Source organism: Parasteatoda tepidariorum, chromosome 9 (assembly GCF_043381705.1).
Source record: "Parasteatoda tepidariorum isolate YZ-2023 chromosome 9, CAS_Ptep_4.0, whole genome shotgun sequence".
Lineage (NCBI taxonomy): Eukaryota > Metazoa > Arthropoda > Arachnida > Araneae > Theridiidae > Parasteatoda > Parasteatoda tepidariorum.
In genome coordinates this window covers 40743196-40763380 of record NC_092212.1, presented here as the reverse complement: position 1 = coordinate 40763380, position 20185 = coordinate 40743196, and the positions used below count along the sequence as shown (strand labels likewise).

At 28.5% G+C, this 20185-nt stretch overlaps 1 protein-coding gene across 1 annotated transcript in view; it reads left to right on the top strand.

The window, feature by feature from the left end:
* The window catches only part of LOC107452582 (aspartate dehydrogenase domain-containing protein-like), a 54970-nt gene that overhangs the window by 7600 nt on the left and 27185 nt on the right, over positions 1-20185 (top strand). The window contains exons 2-5 of the mRNA XM_071186017.1: positions 5360-5580; positions 10761-10904; positions 14252-14357; positions 17660-17780. Coding sequence (XP_071042118.1) covers positions 5360-5580; positions 10761-10904; positions 14252-14357; positions 17660-17780 — 592 coding nt within the window. The remainder of the gene's footprint in view (positions 1-5359; positions 5581-10760; positions 10905-14251; positions 14358-17659; positions 17781-20185) is intronic.

The following is a 20185-nucleotide window of genomic DNA, read 5'->3' as shown; positions in this document are numbered from 1 at the left end:
ACACGAAGAAAGTTAAGAAAAACAATAAGTTTCATTTATTGCGCATAAGCTGCAAGTAAACAGAACTCATTAGATGAGTTCAAAATGAAGATAAAACAAAGGAAAATTACAGACATATGAAGAAAAAAAAGGGGGGGGGAGAGAAAAATAATAATAAAAAAATAACAAACAACTGGGGAAGAAAAAAAAAAGATAATTTTTTTTTTTAAAAAATCCGGATATAATCTTCTATCAGCCCACACGATTATATCCGCAAAAAAACATTCTATTCCCGATATTAATTGCTTTCTATTCCCTACATTTTACCGTCCCATAAAGCGTGTGGTGATAAAAGATGCAAAATTTGCCATAATATTGACATACATGCCCTAATATTGACATACATTTCTTTATAACGTTAGCTCCAAATCTTTTTGTAAAATTAAAAATTTTATTTATGTGTTAACCTGTGGTTTCTGAAATATAAAATATGTTGGACAAACCAGTAACTCACTTAACATTCGAATTAATCAACACCGTTCTGATATAAACAGTAATAAGACTATCAATAATCTGGAATTGAATCATTTTAGAGTACATAAATTTAACAGTGTCAAAATTAATATTTTAGATATTGTAGAAGATTTAGATTTAAGACTACAAAAAGAAAATTACTATATGCTTTTACACAAAACAATTTTGCCGTATATGCTAAACGATACCTTCCAACATACACAGATTAACTTTAATAACTCCTCAACTTATTCACTTTTTTCATGTTAAAAATAAGCGTGCAAATCTAGGTAAACGGGGCTCAAGAAATAATCGAAACTCTCTTAATAGTGACTAATTAAATATAAATTTTCTTTCTAATATGGAAAAAGATTTTAATAAACATTATAACATTAAGCCAATTAAAGATTTTGTCTTCTCCCTTAAGAATTATGATGTATATAAGTTCTACGATCTTATTATTAACTTTTCTTTTATTAATTTACATTGTAAAATTCTTTGTTTCGATCTTATAAAAGCCAAAATAAGTAAAATTTCGCCAAATAAGAAGAAAAATTTAGATAATTTATATTTCGTTATTAACTTTCAAAATCCAATTTTCGATAAGATCAAATTTCACAATATTTTTGAAAATTTTAAAGTTTCATTTCCATAAAAAGATTTTAACATAATTAAAAGTTTTAAATATAATAAATCTCTTGGTAGAACCATATTTAATTATAATGATATAAGCAAAAATTTAGGGAGTATTAATAGTATATCCAATTATGAATGTCACTGTAAGGAAGAGAAATATTTTGATTTTGTTGATAAACGTCATAAACATATTATTACTGGTAATTTAAATATTATAGAAAACTTAGAACTTAGGAATTTAATGATAAAAGGCACAAAATTTAGACCCATTTACCATATATTAATCAATAAAATTCTAAAATACTTTCTTAATGATCTCAATAGTTTTTGTTTAAAGATATCAAATAGATTCTCTTTACCTTCAGGTATGCTAACAGAATGGAAATGGGGTGTTTATTATTACTTTAAAAACTTCGTTTTCAATAATAAGGATAATTTAAATAAGAGTGACAATCCAACAAAATTTTCTAATATTATTCAATCAATTAAGCAACTTCAAAAAAATTTTGTAATTAATCCCATAGACAAAGCTAACAATAATTATGCAATCTTCTGTAAAAAATTCTATGCTGAACTTTTGAATACGGAATTGAAAAATAGTAAAAATTTTAAACTTAGTAATTTCGATAATAATACTGTCATTAAAAAAAATTTTGTTTTATATAAGAGATTAAAAATTAAAATTAGCAATATACAATTTCTTTACTTAATTATCAGTCCTAAATTTCATAAAATTCCTGTAAAATTTAGAACTATCACATGTGGATCTAATACTTATCTAACTAAACCTGGCACCATTTTCTCTAACTACTTAAATAAAATTATTAGCAATATTTCTAACGAAGGTTTCTCTTGGATTATCACTAATAATCAACCGATATTAGAATTCATTAAACATAATAAAATTAATTCTATTGCGACTTTTGATTTCCAGGATCTTTTCAGTAGCATTTCCCTTTCTAAACTAAAGGATGTCCTTTTGAATTATTACTATGATTTTAAAAATATCCTTCGTTGCGATTTCGATTATTGAGAAATTCTGATTAATTTTTGTCTTTTTAATAATTATCTTCACAATGGAAGGGATATTTTTCTTCAAATTGATGGAATACCATAAGGATCTAATTATTCATCTGTCTTAGCTAACTTATTTTTGCATAATTATGAAAAAAAATTTACTCTTAGTATTAAATTTTTTTTAGATATATTGGTGACTTAATTATCTTTAATTTTCAAGATTATACTATTCTATTAAATGATATTTACCCCGAGGAATTAATCTTGCTTCGCAATCATGATGTAATATTAATTTTAATTTTTTGGATTTGGGTATTATAAAAGATGAAAATATCTGCTTTGTTGATTTATACGATAAAAGAAATGATTTTAATTTAATATAAGTAAACTAATTACTTGGAATTCTAATGTTTCTAGAAGCATCTATTTAAATACCACTTTTAATGAAATGAATAGAACTGAAAGAATATGTAGTAATATTTATTTATCCAAAAAACAAATGCATAAACTCTTTCAAAATTTGATAAAAAACAATGGATACCCAACTAAAGTAATAAAATTCTATATAAAATCATTGAATTAATCGTATATTTTTGTGGATATATTTACAAAAAATTTTCTTTGCTAATTTATATAATTTTCCCATGTGCAAATCCATTTCGGGTAAATTCGTGGCTAAAATTATTTATTAAAAATTTCTTTATTAANCTCTTCAACAATTTTAGATTAATTGAATAATTCTTTTTTATTTAATTGAGATTAACAAGTTGATCAAATTTTAACACTAACTTTGTTCTATCTGACATCACAAGTTTTAATCGTTTCCAGAAGGTTACAATCAAAAATTGTCGTCAAAAAAAGTCGATCGTAAGTCCAAATTCCGACTACTTTTTCCTTTAGTAAGAGGACTCAAATCTCAGCTAGATTTCTCATTTGTATCATAATGAAATTTATCCTCAATCGAAGTTGCGACCACATCCCAACTAGCCAAAGTGCTCAAATCTCGATTGTATTTCTAAGCCTGGTAAAAATACAAGTTTCAATAATCGCTTGCGCACTACAAGTTGAATTCATCTCAAACTAATATTTATAGTCAGTTTAAATTTCATTCCATTCGAAACGACTTGGAGTTGTATTTTATAGTTCACCGGTTACTCATTGAGCATTCTATAGAATGTGAAATATGAATCGTTTCATACTTTGCCGGCTAGTTTTAGTCATTATATACAATGACTAGGCATTTTATAAAATATCGGATTTCAAACTTTGCCAGTAACATATACAATAAATGTCTCTAAGATATATCAGTCCAGACAAAGCAGAAAGAATATTTTTTAGAATATTATCGGAAAAATTTACTTAAAACATACATATAGTGAAACTTGTACACGCAAACTTAGGATAGATAAAGAATCTACACTAAAGTTTAAGCTTCTTTTAAAATTTGATTGGAAACCTACACAATAATATTTAAAAAAGAAAAATTATACAAACTCCTAGTCAGAGATTCTAAATATCAAACTGTAATTTTTGTAAAAATTTTTTTTGAGTGCTCCTCACACTATTGTATTAATATATTTTGCTTTGGCTATGTTGATAAAATATCAGAAAGCACTCTTTTTTGCGGATATAATCGTGTGGGCTGATGAAGAGATTATATCTTTTATTTTCCGGATTTTTTTTAAAAAAAATTTATCCTTTTTTTTCCCAGTTGTTTGTTATTTTTTTATTATTATTTTTCTTTCCCCTTTTTTCATATGTCTGTAATTTTCCGTTGTTTTATCGTCATTTTGAACTTATATAATCTATATATGGGCGAATCTCAGGAATCATTAACCTATATCTCTTCAAACTTTTCTTATAAATATATAGCATAATAAGCGAAAATTATTTCTAATAAAATTACAGGAATAACTATGCATTACTAACTTTAAGATACGTACAGTTTTGATCTCGAGTAACTTGCTTTTGGCTTTCATTTCTTACTTCAATCCCACGTTTGACAACTTTTCATGAGTGTCGCTTAGAGTGTTTAACATACTTTTTATTTTTTTTTCAATATGTGTTCTGTTTAAAAAAAACTGAAAATCACAAAATCATAATTTAGTAGCTCAGCTGTACTATCATATTTTCTTGAATGATATTTTTCGTGAATATTGACGTTTGCAAGCACTTAATGTTTGTCGCCAAATTTTGGCACGTCAAACCGTAACCATCGAAAATTGAAAAAAAAGGTATACAATCCAATTCTGTGAGTTTTATGTTAGTGATATTCCAAAAGCTCATTTAAAGTAGAACAAACTTGTATCCTTATTATAGATAAATATTTTTATTTGCAGTAATTATAAATTAATAGAATTTATCACAAACTGTCATTCGGTGAGGTAACAGTTACGATGTCAAGACCGTAACCAGACGCAGATCTAAAAAGTAAATGTTAAAATCAATCAAAATTTTGATCACACGTTTGTCATTGCCTAATTTATTTTCTGTGTCGTGTGCATCGCATTGCGTTGCATCTGAGTAAAGTTTTCAAACTATTCTCCATGTTGTCCAGACCGTAACCCTGTCAAACCGTAACCTCAGGATTAATTAATTGAATTTAACCTATCAGATATTAGTTTTTTCCCTATGTTTAACTAATTGAAGACATTTTTTGACTGAAAATAATTAAAGTAAGCCTTTTTATACATTTTATAACAATTTAACTTAAGATTAAAATTTTTCAATTCATTTATGATACTAATAATTTTTGATGAAAAATAAAAGGTAAATATGGATGAAATTGTTAAAAAGAAAAAATTGCTCAATAAAAGAAAAATAGGTTCAATAAGTTTCTAAACTTATAAATAAATGATATTAAATAAATGATAATGATATTAAATGCTTATTAAATAAATGATACTTTTGTCGTTTTTATGATTTTTAATGAAATATATATAAACCTAGAAAAATTAGTTCAAATATTTAAATTTTTTGTTTATACTTATAAGGGCATCAAAATTTTCGATGTTCATGATTATTTTCTGATATTTTACGCATTTTCAAACAATTCTGGAGGTGTAAAAATAATGTGTCTATTATTTTTTATTATTTTTTTATTATCAAAAGTTAAAGGTTTTAAAGATCTACCCATACATATGATTGACGCATTTTTGTGTTCATTATAAAAACTAGGCAAGTCCTTATATGTTCATTCTTTCTTTCACTTTAGGTCAATATTTAGCTTCAAAAATTATACAAGATGAAAATTTTGAGTTGATATTCGTTTGGAACCGCACAATATCAACTCTTAGAGGAAAAATTGATGAATCTCTCATCTTGAATAATCTGGATGATTTTGTTCTAAAGAATGTGGATCTTATTGTGGAAGTCGCTCACCCCTCTATTACTAGATCTCATGGAAAAGTCATTTTAAAGCACTGCAACTACATGGTATAAATATTTGTTTTGGCCAATTTCTGGTATAGGAAGTCTGTTATTAAATTTTACTACAAAACAATAAAGAAAAATATATGCTATTTGCATTTCTTATAATCTCCATTTTTACTTAGAATCCATTTTAGGTAATATTTATGAATCTACTAAAAGTACTAAATTCTTTTATGATAATCATTGTAAAATAATGTACAAATTTATAAAATTAGTAATAATATTCATAGTCAATTTCTGAATCATTGAAACTACTATCAATGTAATAAAATGTGTAATAGCATATAACAGTCAATTTCAAGAAAGTGAAACTATTATCATGCAAAGCTATAAGCAAACAATTAATTTTATTCCAAAGCAAAAAAGTTATATGTATGCAATTTGCATTCTTATTGCCTTCACTTTATTTAATATCTATTTAAAGTAATATCTGAATGTCTATTAAAACCACTAAATTCTTTTAGAATAAACATGGTTGAAATAAGGTACAAAGTTATGAAATAAGTAATAGCATTAATAGTTAATTTCTGGAGTATGGTAACTATTATCAAGTTTTATTGAAAAAATAAATTTATACGTATGTAATGTGAATTTACATTTCGTTTAATCTCCACTTAATATCTATTAAAAGCAATATCTACTTGTATACTAAAAGTGCTAAATTCTTTTCTAATTAACATAGTTGAAATAAAGTACAAAGTTATAAAATAATTAACAACATTCATAGTTAATTTCTAAAATAAGAAAACTGTTATCATTGTTTATTGCAAAACAAAAAACAATTGATACGCATGCAACTTGCATTTTCATTTCTTTTCGTCTCCACTTAATTTAATGTCTATTTAAAAGCAATATCTATATGTCTACTAAATGCATTAAATTATTTTATAATGAACATGGTTCAATAAGGTACAAAGTGATAAAACGAGTAATAACATTAATAGTATATTTCCAGAGTGTGGTTACTATTTTTATCAAGTTTTACTGCAGAAGAAAATAATAGATACGTGTGCTAAGTGCATTTAGATTTTATTTCATCTGCACTTAATATCTAAGGCAATATCAATGCGTTTACAAAAAGTATCAAATTCTTTTCTAATTAACACGGTTGAAATAAGGTACAAAGTCATAAAAAATGATTAATAACATTCATAGACAATTTCTAGAACATGGAGACTATTAACACTGTTTATTGCAAAACAAAAAACAATTGATGCATTTGCGATTTGCGCTTACGTTTTCTATTTGAAGCAATATCTGTACATGGGGCAATTCCACGAAAGTGTCAACTTTTAAGTGAAATTTTTTTTTTATGAATTGCATATTTTAATTTGAAAAATATGTTCAAAAATAGCCAAAGTCTACATATTACTGTTTAATTTTTGATAATTTTAAGTTTTTTGAATCTGGCAGCATTCTAAAGTAATCACATGGCTGACAAGTGAATTCTTCACATTTGAGCTCAAATTGTTTTCTTGAAAAATACTTATAAAATAAAATAAATGTATCTTTCTTTTGCAATATTTTGATAAAAATATGCATATAGAACAAAATGTAAACATTTTAAGTTTAATATATAAAATAAAAGTAACTTCTTTTACGTCATTCCGTCACATGTCTTAATAATGCATAAATTTCCTGAGAACGAAGATAAGATGTGACATTGGCAAGTTAGATATAAAACCTCTTCTGAGACAACCTAATTTTCAAATTGTTGAAATTTTAACTGATTCTTACGTAAATATTAATTCTGTTTATCTGTTACATTCTGTTTATCATTTACATATTAATAAAACATTTTTTAAATGAAGACTTTCTTCCACTAAACTTTTTGTCATTCCGTCACGGTCATTCCGTCACAGCAAATAGATGTTAATAACTGCTAGCCAACCTGAGGTTAATTTTCCAAATTCACAATTTACATTGCTTACACATTATACTAAAAGTAAAAAATAGTTCAGGAAAATAATAGTTGCAAAATTCACAGAAACTACCAGTTCTAAGCGGCATGCCGAAAGCTTGGTTGCCAAAATGTCATTCCGTCACACAAGTAAAAAGTTCATAAAATTAAAAATAAAAAAAATACAAAATTCTTTTTTTTTAGTTTATGAATCACATTATACCAATAATAATGATATGCATGAGAAAAAATCATGTTTATTTGAAATTAGATGCATAGAAACTTCAATTAATTGTCATCATGCAAGTCAAAATGTCATTCCGTCACATATGGAATTGCCCTATGTCTACTGAAAGTATTAAATTCTTTTATTATGAATATGGTTGCAATAATATAAACCACTTTTAAAATGAGTAATAATATTAATAATCAAATTCTAAAACATGGAAATTATTAAGAAATTTTATTGAAAAACGAAATTAAAATGTATGCAATTTGCATTTGCATACATTTTCAGTCTCCATAGATCTACTGAAAATACAAAATCCTTTTACGATAAACATAATTGAAATGAGTTAGAAAGTTATAAAAATGAGTAATAACATAAGAAAATGGTTTTTTAAGTGTATTTTATAAGTGATTTGGATAAATAAAATCAACTGAATTTTGTTGATTAATTTTAAACAAATATTCGATTTACACTATATGAAGTTCCTTTGAACTTTTAAGGAAAAAATGGGAAAGATCTGTATATATATTTCTCATACACGGCGACAAAAAAAAGCCTCATTACAACTCCCCGAATGACAACGCTAGAAAATCGACCAATGATTGCAGTTAAAAATGTCACATGCCAAATCTAGCTGAGGTGGCTCAAAATATAGCGCTTTTAAAAACGGAAACTGAAATAACCAGAGAGAGCATTCTCACCAAATACTATTAAGCTAGGCAGGAGTGAGTAGTCTTTGTCGATAGATCTCTATTTTAGTATTTTGTCGAAAGCGCTTTTTTTCACGAATTAATAATATATTACGAATTTATTTGACGATTTTTGATTTACATCACGAATTTATTTGTCTTATTATTGTTAATAGTTATTCCTTGAAAAATGAGTCTCAGTCGTGCTTTTGAAGTAAGATTGGAAGCTCGAAGATTGGAAGAGAGCATTGATGACAGCTATGAAAGACGTAGTGGTGAAAGAATGCGTAGACGACGTGCTGTCATTTTAATAGACTTAATTATAGCCAAATTTTAACCTTTTTAAAGAGATATCAGTTTTAGAAATTTTTTCTTAAGATTTTATACTATAGCACATTTCTAATAGGTTTAACGAATTACATGTCATTTATTTGAGTTCAAATTTATTTTAAAGACTTAGTATTTACTAAAAAGATGTAATTTTTCTTTTAAAAAAAGTTGTTATATGGATTTGAATGATTGTTTTGAATTCTTAGAATTTTGTGCATTTGCAATGTACCTAAATTAGTAGCGAGCGAAGCAAGCCACATAAGATTGCGTAGCAATTTTTGGGGGTTGGCGTTTGCGAGCAGGGGACGCAGCCCACTAGTTGAAAATATTACTTATAACCGCAAAACTTATCTCAAATAGAGGTAAAAGCTTTCAAGTCTCAGTTCCTTGCAAAGGCATTAAATACGTTACTTACTATCTGAAATTAAATATGTTATCTGGTTAGTTCACTATATTAGTACTAACTGAGAATAAATTTCACTTATTTTTATTTTTCAGAAACATACGATTTTTTGCATTTAAAATTAAATTGACTCTATAAAATTTGTACAAAATCTTGAACCCTATCAAATTTGTTTCGGCGATAAAACCTTTGTTTAAAATAAAAAGGACGAAAGTCGCCAGGTTTAGTTTTTTTTTTTTTTTTTTTTNATTTTTTTTTTTTTTTTTTTTTTTTTTTTTTTTTTTTTTTTTTTTTTTTTTTTTGACAGATATAAACAAAAACAAAATCTTGCCTCCTGAAATCATGCTGCTGCCAAAAGAAGGGCAAAAGGTATTGGACCAGAATGGAAATTACGATTCAATAAAATGTTTATTCACTGTAAGAAAATTGACTTTCATTTTATTTAAAAAAAATGCAATTATTTTTTGAACAACCTAATAAACTTTTTACAGTGTTAGCTGACATCGGCATAGAGACTATATTATGATTTTTGTGAAATAATTAGTTAGGGTACCTCTAAACGTTTCAGAAATTTGAATATAAGAATTTAAATCATAGTATTTTTAATAACTATTTACTCTTTATATATATATATATAAATTTACCAATAATTGATTTTGTAAATTAAAGAAATTTCAGTGATAAATAATTGTTTCTTTTAAATCTAACTGACTGCAAATGAGTACAAATTTTAAAAATTGAAATTAAAAAATATAATTATTTGTTTAGAAGGGAGCCGTATTCGAAAGATTTTACCATTAACGCGAAAAAGACATTGGTGTTTTGTGCTGTATTTCATAACTATAAATTATTTCATAACTCCTAAATATAATATTTTAAGCATTTAACCTTATTTTGACCTAAATTAATGATAAGTATGGAAAAAATATGAAAAATGCGTCAAAAATAAAAATTATATTTCTATACAATCCACGTTGTGGGCTGAAAAAAATGGAACACTTGAATACCTTAAACAAGATAATTGTATTTTCACATAGAATTCTGCGTCAAAGGGTTAATATGTAAAGGCCCAAACATGTATATTTTTAAATTTCCTGCAAGAAACGAAATATTATGCACATTAGGGGATTCAAGTAAAAAAACTGTCATTGAACTCTGAATAAGCTTTATTGAGATTGATCAAAGGAATAGAGGCAATAGATTAACGAAAAATGAATTTATATGTCAAAATTGGAGTACATATCGTTTAACTTTCGTTAGGCACCACTTTCAGCTTTATTCTGAAACTGGTTTTCCAAAAATTGGTTCCCCTTTGACCGAACTCGATTATAACTAGTCAAAATTTGACAAACTCTTAACTTTTTTTCTCGTAATTGACCATTTATTTGCAACAACTAATGTACATAATGTTTTCCTTAGGTTTTACAAAGAATCCATAAATAAAAATTAAATATCACCCTGTGTCACATATAACAAGATTATACCTTAAATGTTCATCTCTGAAAAAAATTATTAAATACTGACATGAGATTATGACCTGTTATTTATACACATGCAATAACAATCCTACCACTTAAATATGTTTTCTTATGTCGACCAATTTCGTTTTTTTTTTCTTTTTTTTCACATTAGATAGGTTCTCCAACAGCCTTGTGTGATGAAAATTTACTGCAAGATTTAAAAAGCGCTGCAACAAAAAATGGACTTTATGTTCCCAGTGGAGCTTTTTGGGGTGGAGAAGATCTCAAAAAAATGTCAGAGGCAGGCTTGATACGAGTATGTAGTAAACAATTTCAATACTTTTTTAAAACGTTATTTTTCAAACTAGGAGTCAGAGCTAGATTTTCGGTAAAGCTGACCTTACCTTTTTGTAAAACTCTTATGAATTTTGGCATGGCCTTATTCAGGATTTATTTTATTTAATAATTAAATGTTAAATTTTTTTTTCTTTTCATTGATTAAACAGAGGATGTCGGCAACTGCCTTTTAAGTTTTTAAGTTTTAAGTTTTCTTACGTATTTTAAACATGTATGTACTATGTATAACGCATCTTTAAATATGTATTTTTCAATGTTTTTTGCGTATTATTTTTAGTATTTTCTTTAATTTTGATTCAAGTATTATCTTTTAACGAATCTAGATGAAATGTTAAAAATATTTAATACCTTATTTATTTAACCCTTTATATGGTCTTTTGTTCTAACAATTTTGTGTTAAAATATTTTTGCGGTTGAGAATGATTTATAAAATGAAATTCATTTAGCATATTACGTCAAAAACTAATTTGATTTTTAAGACCTATTTTTTTGTGGGAAGGTAGATGAAATTTTAATATTTTTACCCACTGTAAAGGTATGTAAACTTAAACTTCTGTGTTTATAAATAACAAAATTTATATAAAGAGAGGAAATAGCTCCGTAATGTTAATCTCTCTTCTTGTCACCATAATGTTACCTATATTCATGTAAACAAAGCCCTTCATAAGTTTTATTTTATTTATTTACTTATTTTTGCTTAAATTTTTTTTGTTTATTTTCTAAAGTTACCCAAGTCAAAATTCTTGATATTCCCATCAAATAATTTTGATGGTTTATGTTGGGTTTCAGTGTGATTTATGATGGTCCGATATCATTTGATGGTCACCATCATCCAGCATTTTCCATTATGCCTTCATGGTTTTTGATATGCTGGCAAACTTCCATCATTTCATGATGGAAAAAGCTACTTTAATACTATGATGGTTAACCATCAAAAGAAGTTTGTTTCTCATGGACCCACAATCTATGATGACTATCGATAGTCCATGATGGTTCCAACTATACATTTCTATGATGGTTTAAGGGGAATTCTTGTTGGTTCTTAGGAATATACCATCAAAACATTTTTTTTTAATGTTGGCCCATCATAAATCAATCCGAAATCCTACATTGAGATGATGGTTGTTCATGATCGTTCCAACATTTGATTTCTAAAAAACTATGATGGAAATTTCTGATGGTTTAACATTAAAAAATCATCAAAACATGTTGCTATTCTTATGTTGAACCATCATAAATCAGTCCGAATTCCTACATTGGGGTGATGGTTACTTATAATGTTTACTATCAAAAAATATAATGGTTCATGATAGAATTATTGATGGTTACCCTCAAGATTATGTTGGTTCATCAATGGAAAACCATCAAAAATTTTGACTTGGGTGTAAATTATAGAAGGGAAAATAGCTTCCCATTGACACTTAAAAATTAATCAACTTTGTGAGTACAGTTCTCACCATTTTAAAAAGGGTAAAACTTAAATCACCCATTTGTTAAGCTAATAACTGTCTATAGCTTGAAGTCAACATTAATCTCAGTTAGGCGTTGAACTTAAGAACTATTTTCTGAGAGATGAAACTCAGTTAAAACAATTTTGTGAGCCCCATTAAGGTTAAAACATATCTAAACGAAAGCGTTTCAAATTTGTATGTATGTTTCCCAGGCTCCACGCAGCTGCGGATTTTCTTATACGGCAGTTATGTAACAAAGGAGCAGACAGCTGCTAGTCCACACAGCAGTGCATTATGTTTCTCAGCTAAAAGTATTGTGCGGCTTTCAGGAGAACTCCTCCAGACATCAGTTTCGCTTCGTGGCGGTTACCATGATTACGAAGTAAAGTCACTTGGATTAAGGGTGTGGGGTGAATAGTTTTGTCTTAGTACAAACATAGGTCAGCTTAAGTAAACCAATCGACACCTTCATATCTCCATTTCATCCCAATTAGAAACAATGCTATCGCTTGTTACCATAGCTGCAGACAGTCCCAAACTTTTAGTCTGGAGGAGTTCTCCTCAAAGCGGCAATTTTACCACCCGGCATCGAAAGACAAGTTTTTTCTTTACAAAGAGTCTCTAAGGTTCCAAAAGCATAGGTCGTGGCAAATTAAAGGACTTGTGTCGTTATCAAACGCTTGGAACATTTTTTTTATTCAAGCTAGATGATCAAATTTAATGCCCAAGCATGTTTCAGTTAATCATTCTTAAATTATTATTTCCATTTTACCAGTATAGTATTAAACATTTCATTAGACTGCGTGTCGACAGTCAAAATAAAGACAAAAACAGATTTGAAGTTTTATATGCTTAATTCGACAGATTTAACATTTAAAGTCATTTATTAAAGTAATTAAAAGATTGAAAATTTCGATTCCTAGAGAAATTGAGAGTGTTTGGTTACTGTTTAATATAACAAGCAAGCAATTTACTAGTGCTTACTTTTACTAATTTACTAAACAGCAATAGATGAGTCTAAATATTACAAAGATTTTTACTTTGCAATTTCCAAAACGAACAAAAGGCTGGAAATGTCATACATTAGAGGAAGCTCTGTTAATAGCGCAACCTCCACTTCTACAGCTGATTTCCGAAAATAATCCAGTTAAAATTTTAAACCAATTGAAACTTATTTTGTACCGATGGAGACCCAGTTTCAAACATATGTAAAGGTACTTTAAGATTTTTGAAACTTTTTTGTTTCTTATTAACTACTTGTTGTATTTAAAAAAAAAAAGCTCAGTTAGGTTAATGATAATTTAATTTACAAGAAACCATCATGTACTCAAAAATTAGAATAATAATGAGTTTTTAGAGGCATTAAAACACAAAACAATGCTTAATATTATAGATTTGTCATAACTTGCCTAAATCACCTTTATGCATTATGAGTGTATTTTAATTTCTTGAGAAAAAAAAATCGTTAAAAAAGAAATTTCATTTATGCCTAAATACCGTGAATTTTTACACCATTTTTCCTCTTTTAAAAATTTAATACCGAAATCCTGTGAATATTCACTTTTATGATATTTTGCACTGGTTTAAATTGTTTCTTTTGTAGAAACAAAATTTTTAATTAAAAAATTCCGTGTATTTACGTTTAAGTCATTGCCTTAGATACGTATTTTAAATAATTTAAAAATTTTCATTTACTGCAAAATGTTAAAAAAAACTGCTATCCGGTGGCAAAAACAAATTTTAAATTAATTATAGCTTGATGTTGCATAAAATCTAAAGATTTTTAATCTTGTTTTCATGGTTACATATAGAAAAATATTTATTTATCATGTTATTATTTTTGTGACAATCACAGAGTCTTATTGTAACTATGAAGAAACATCCCAAAAGTTTGAAATTAGAAGGACACTTAAAAGAAAAAAATGCTATGGTGACGTCAGGGCCCACCCTATTGTATGAAGGTAAGTCCTTTTTGTGTTTTTTTACAATAGTACTGAAAGAAACAAACATTTTAAAAGAAATGCTTTTTGTTAGAGTTGCAGCTACTAAGCAACATTTTCAAAATGTTGTTTAGTAGCTACAACTGCAACGTATTAAACATCTAAAACACCATATTTTATTTTATTTTATAACCGTCGTTGAACAGCTGACCCAAGTTTGGGTTTACGACTACTAATGTTCAACTCCGTAGCCCTGAAATTTTGAACCAATCCAGAAGACAAGGAAACTCCTGGATCAAGTATTGGGAGAAATTTGCCTTCGTGGAGGACTTGTTGGTGGAACTAACCCGCATTTGCGTTACATGGAGAGGAAGACCACGAGGACCTTCCACGGATAGCCTAACGGCAAGGGGATTCTAACCTATGATCCGTCTACCACTGAGGATATTTCACGTCAGCACTTTGGTCGGTGCACGCAGGATGCGGAATTCAGTACCCTCAGAGGTATTGATTTGTTATGGGAACATGGAGGACTTTGCGACTAGACAGATTCAACTTGCATCAGTCACCATTTACTACACGGAGAATCTCTGGCCGCCGGGGATCGAGCCCACGCGGAAACAATCCAGGAATGAACCCCGGAATGCGGTTTAGTTGGTTTATGTGGTGGCGCTATCTATCGTGAAAGATGGTAATTTAGCAGCTCTGTGGTGCTGCCATCTCCGTGTGAATGATAGTTTTGTGTTCCAATATTCCAAGATCACCAATTGAAAAGTGCAGAAAACTAGAAAATCTTCGTGTGTTAAAGGAATGTAAGAAATATTGTCATGACAACGCGGGAATTCGAACCCTCGTTCAGCCATCTCATGTCTCGTTCAGCCAGCCACTTACCAAACTAGCCTTTTCAGCTATAGTATGTTCCCAGCTGCAAGAAAGTAAGTGGCTTCATAAGTTTACACGGATAAAATTCTGGTTGTTTATCTTTATTAGGTGAGAACAGTCAATAAAAGATTTTTCTCACACTAAACAGTTTAATTAGTATTTTTATGGCTATTTGACTGTTCTGAACGAATATGGTAAAATAATATTTAAATAAATTGTTATTTAACCATTCTTTCTATGAAATTTTTCTCTGTATTTCATCTGCAAATTAATTTATAATTTTATATCATTATATTTTATATCATTATATTTTTATTATTATATTTTACATTGTTATTTTTTATGTAAATAATACTATATTTTATTTATAACTATTGATTTTTATGGTAAGGAATTCGGGCATTTCTTAATGGTGCGAACCTCAGTAAACCACAGTTTTTACAATACAGCCTCCAAGCAAAACATTTGCCCACCCTTGTCCTAATGTTAAAGTTTAGGGAAAAAATAACTTCGCTCTCAAAAGAAATAGGTAAAACTAGAATTTGAATTCAGCAAAAAATGTACATATATTGCTGATATTTTTTCATCCAAAAGTTATCTCGATATGTCTTATTTTATGCAAAATAAATAACTTTAAAAAGATTTAAAATACACCTTTTAGAGCAATGGATTTATTGAGTGGCAGATATACGGTAGAGTTTTCTAATTTCAAATTCGAAATTTTTGTTTTTTAATGTCGCAATATTTTACTTCATCCCCCCCCCCAGACTCTTTTTTGAGCATAGAAGAGTGTCTAATTTGAAGTTAATTATTTTTCTTTGATACTTTGTTTGCTTATTAAAATGGTTTTTGAATTTTTCACAAATACGAACACACTTAACTTTGGACTGACGAGAATTTTAATTACAAAAAAGTGTATATGCATAGTAAAGTAATTTGCGGGATTTGATGAAATCACTTTCGGTAACACCTGGCACCTAGTGATGGCCAAATTGAGAGTTAGTATATCTCTCTGCACAAGAAGGTTAGTTGTCTAAAGTTAAAGATTATAAAGTTTTCGAAGAGGCACTTTGTTCACATTAATGTTGAAAATTAACACGTTGAGAGCCACGCTAATTTTGCATGTCTTACCCGTCAGGCCACAACGGTAAATAACTACAAACTAAATTTGCAAATATTAGACAGATTTTGCTAGTTTTTAAAAGGTTTAGCTTGACATATATGAAGTGGTGAATTATATATGCCTACGAATTGTTTAGAAATAGTGGTGAATAGAAACCCAGTAAATTGAATTTATTAAACAAAGAATCACAATAATTAAGTAAATTTTGAATAAATTTTCTGCAATTCCATAAAAGAGTGTAAATTTTATAGTTCTATATCATGTTATACGCTGTCAGCCAGCTGTTTTTCACGGCCTATGTGAAAGGTCAGTGTCAGCCACCGGTGGCTGACGCTGCCTAAATGGAAAGTCCAGTGTCAGCCACCGATGGCTCAACGTGTTAAAATAGGTGCCTTCAGGTGTTGTTTTCATAATTAGTCGTCACGTTTTTCTTTTGTTTTACTATTAATTTCCACAGGGATTGTCACTTACTTTCTGGATCAAACTGTGATCTTTTTTTAATTTTTGCAACACTACAACACACTTTTGTTAAAAAACATATCAAGACCAAGTAATTTTATGCTTCTATTCTCACGGGTCTTCTAAAGTTACAGCGTTGTTGAAGAAGAAGATAACTAAATTTTAGGCTGAACAATGGTTTTACGGGCCTCAGGACGAAATTTATTGTGGGGTACTCTCCACAGCACAAAAACCCTTATTTTCATATTTCGTGGAATTTTTGAAGATCCTTCTTACAAAATTGTAATTTTTATATCGATATTAAAAAAAATTCTCTTTTTTTCGGAAAATTACCTTTTTTTTTTAAACATTATATTTTTGTAAGGAATTTTATTCGGGCACTCAGCAGTTTCTCATGAAAATTACATTCATAATTTTCTTAAATTGTCTTTAATAAAAATGTCTGCTACTTTTTCGCATAAATTCTAGCATCTCTAAACTTTGCATAGAGTTAACATGCGTACCCAGCTTTGCCCCTCTAGCGGGGTAAGATTGAGGAATATGACTTCTGTAAAGCAGAAGATTTGACTTTTCATAGAAAAAAAATCATTTATTAAAAGATAGTAGCTATGACTTTTCGCGAATTATATATTGTGCACAACTAAATATTGAATATCTTGGTTAAATCTAACAGTTTAACTCCATTAAGTCTTCGAATCTTAGCTACCCGGTATTACCCCACCTTTACATGCAGATATTATTTACAACATCTATAATTTGCTTATGAAAATTTATATATAGCTTATACAAGTCACACAAATATTATAAAATCACATTTTGTTAAGCTTTCTCTAAGACTGTAATATGATTTTTCTTACAGGTTGTGTCCGAGATGTTTGTGCATTAGCACCGAATAACACGAATACAATGGCTGCTGCTGCTTTAGCAGTTCCTAGTCTCGGATTCGGTAATGTTATCGGGCGTCTGATCTCTGATCCAGAGTAAATATTTTTTAAACTTCTTTTTTTTTCTTCATTTATTTTTGTGGCAATAGTTTTCGATTCAACTTAAATATTTATCTGATTGTGGGACAAATGCTCGTTCACAAATTTCTAAAAATTAACGATATTTCATTTCTTTGACACGAATTAATAACTTTAAAATTTTAAGTTTCAGTAAATATCTCCAATCAGAACGTCGATACAATAACGTTGCTCGATAACGGGTTTTATCGCTCATATTAAATAAAAATGTTTGGGCCGATAAACAAGGAGTTTATATTTACGATTAGGATTTATATTTACGAGCATATGCTTTAAAATAATATTATTTACTTAAAAACGTTCATTCGAAATACCAACCTCAGTCCAACATTTTCCCTGTTAAAAGCTTATTATGTATTTCAATGTCACGATATTTAAAACTTTTGATAAATGTAACCTCATTTAATATTTTAATTTTAATTTTTCAGTGTATTTTTTAGAACATAAGCCCCTGAACTCTTGTTATTCGCCTCAAAAGATGCCGGAAGCGTTGCTCATTTAGCATGACCCGGTGGGCGCTAGTAAACCTAAGTCATACAACATTATTCAAGCTACACAGCCACAGATACCCGTTCATAGGGTAGACCACATTCACGTATAGCAGGACAACACACACAGAAAAATATTACGGGATTCGAACCCGTAACCATTGGAATCGCAGTCAGGCCCACCGACCGGACGACCACCTAGCCGGCTTAATATTTTTTATGAATAGCTCGTTCCAATGTTAATCGTTGTTGCCAATGATTCTTGTTCCGTAAAATTGACCCCCTTAATATAATCTTTTAGAAAAAATAGTTTAGAAAGAATACTTTTTTATTTCGTTTTCGAAATGAAAAAGTATACACTTTAAAGCTTGTGATTTCATATTAAACCAAAGAATGAAGCAAATGCTAACGGAATCTGTCACGATATCAATGAAGAATGCGAAATTTAAGAATGTGAAAGGCAGTTTTGTATCTGAGGAAACTTTAAAGTGTTTCTAATCAACACATTTAACTTCTCACTGTTTTACATAACAATCAAACCAGTTTTGATGTTTTCAACCCACCTTCCTTGGTAGTGGTTTGTTAGATTTTTTTTCTCTTCATCGATTAAGTATTTATTTGCGGCTTCAAATGTATATGCTTTTCTTATTTCATTTTTGATAAGAATCTTAAAACTAAATATTAAGGAATGACTCAACGGAAAACTGTGTAATAGGAAGTTAAAGGGAAAAAAAATCAATGAATCAATGAAGGAAGCAAATCAATGAATCAATGAAGAAAGTAAATCAATGAATCGACATATTATTGAATCAGCTACCAGTGAATTAGGTTACTGGTGTAGCGACAAATCAGTTTGTAAGCGAATGAAAAGTATATAAACTTATACTCTGTGGTACAGAGCGAAAAAAATGAATCACCCTGAATAACTTTTGATCCAATGATCGAATTTTTACATTTTAGAATTCAATCTTAATGGTTCGAGAGGTATAAAGACTTAAAAATATCTGGCTAACAAAAGAATGAATTAAAAAAAACTACGTAACGAGATCAAGGAAAAAATAAAGGAACGAAATTATTTTTGGAATTTGTTGATTATAGTTTTGAAGAGTGAGTTGGTTTTTTTGTTAAGATTAGTTTTTTTGTATTTAAGGTTTATACTAACCCGTTACGAGTATTTCAATTTATTTTTGCTTTTTTAATGTGTGGTTGTTGTTGTGTCCAATAAATGTGTTTTTATAAAATTAAAAAAAATGGTAAAAAAAACTGTTTCCTTAATATAGCTAAATTTGTTACAGAGGATGAACTCAAATACGCTAATTATTTAGAGCTAACAATATTTTTAAATTATGAAATCAGGCACTAAAACGTTCTATCTCTAAGCAAACATACCTTTTTCTTGACGGAATCTGATTACTGACCTTCAACATATAGGGAGTAGTTGCAATCTAATAAATATGGTTTCAATAGTTTGGTCTGGGGGGCGGCCGAAAATTTGGACCCCTTAAGGTTAATTTTACTTTTTGCACATTTCTTATTATACCTCGAAAAGGATTTAAGTGAATTGAAAAATATTTTCACAAAAATATTTATCTTAATTCGTTTATCCAAAAATAATTCCATACAAAAAAAAAAATTTTTTTTTATTTTTTGTATTCAATAAAAGTCAGAAAATTTTTGAATTGTTAGGTATAAAAATGTTTACATCATTTTAAAAAATATAATTTTATATGGTAAAATACAAAATTAGGAACGAAATCGGTCTAATATTTATAAAGAAATCGAATGTTAAGGAACTAAGAAATTTAAAGAAGTAGAAAGTTCAGTGAGCAAAATAAAACGGACCACTTGAATAGCTTTTGATTTAATGATCGGATT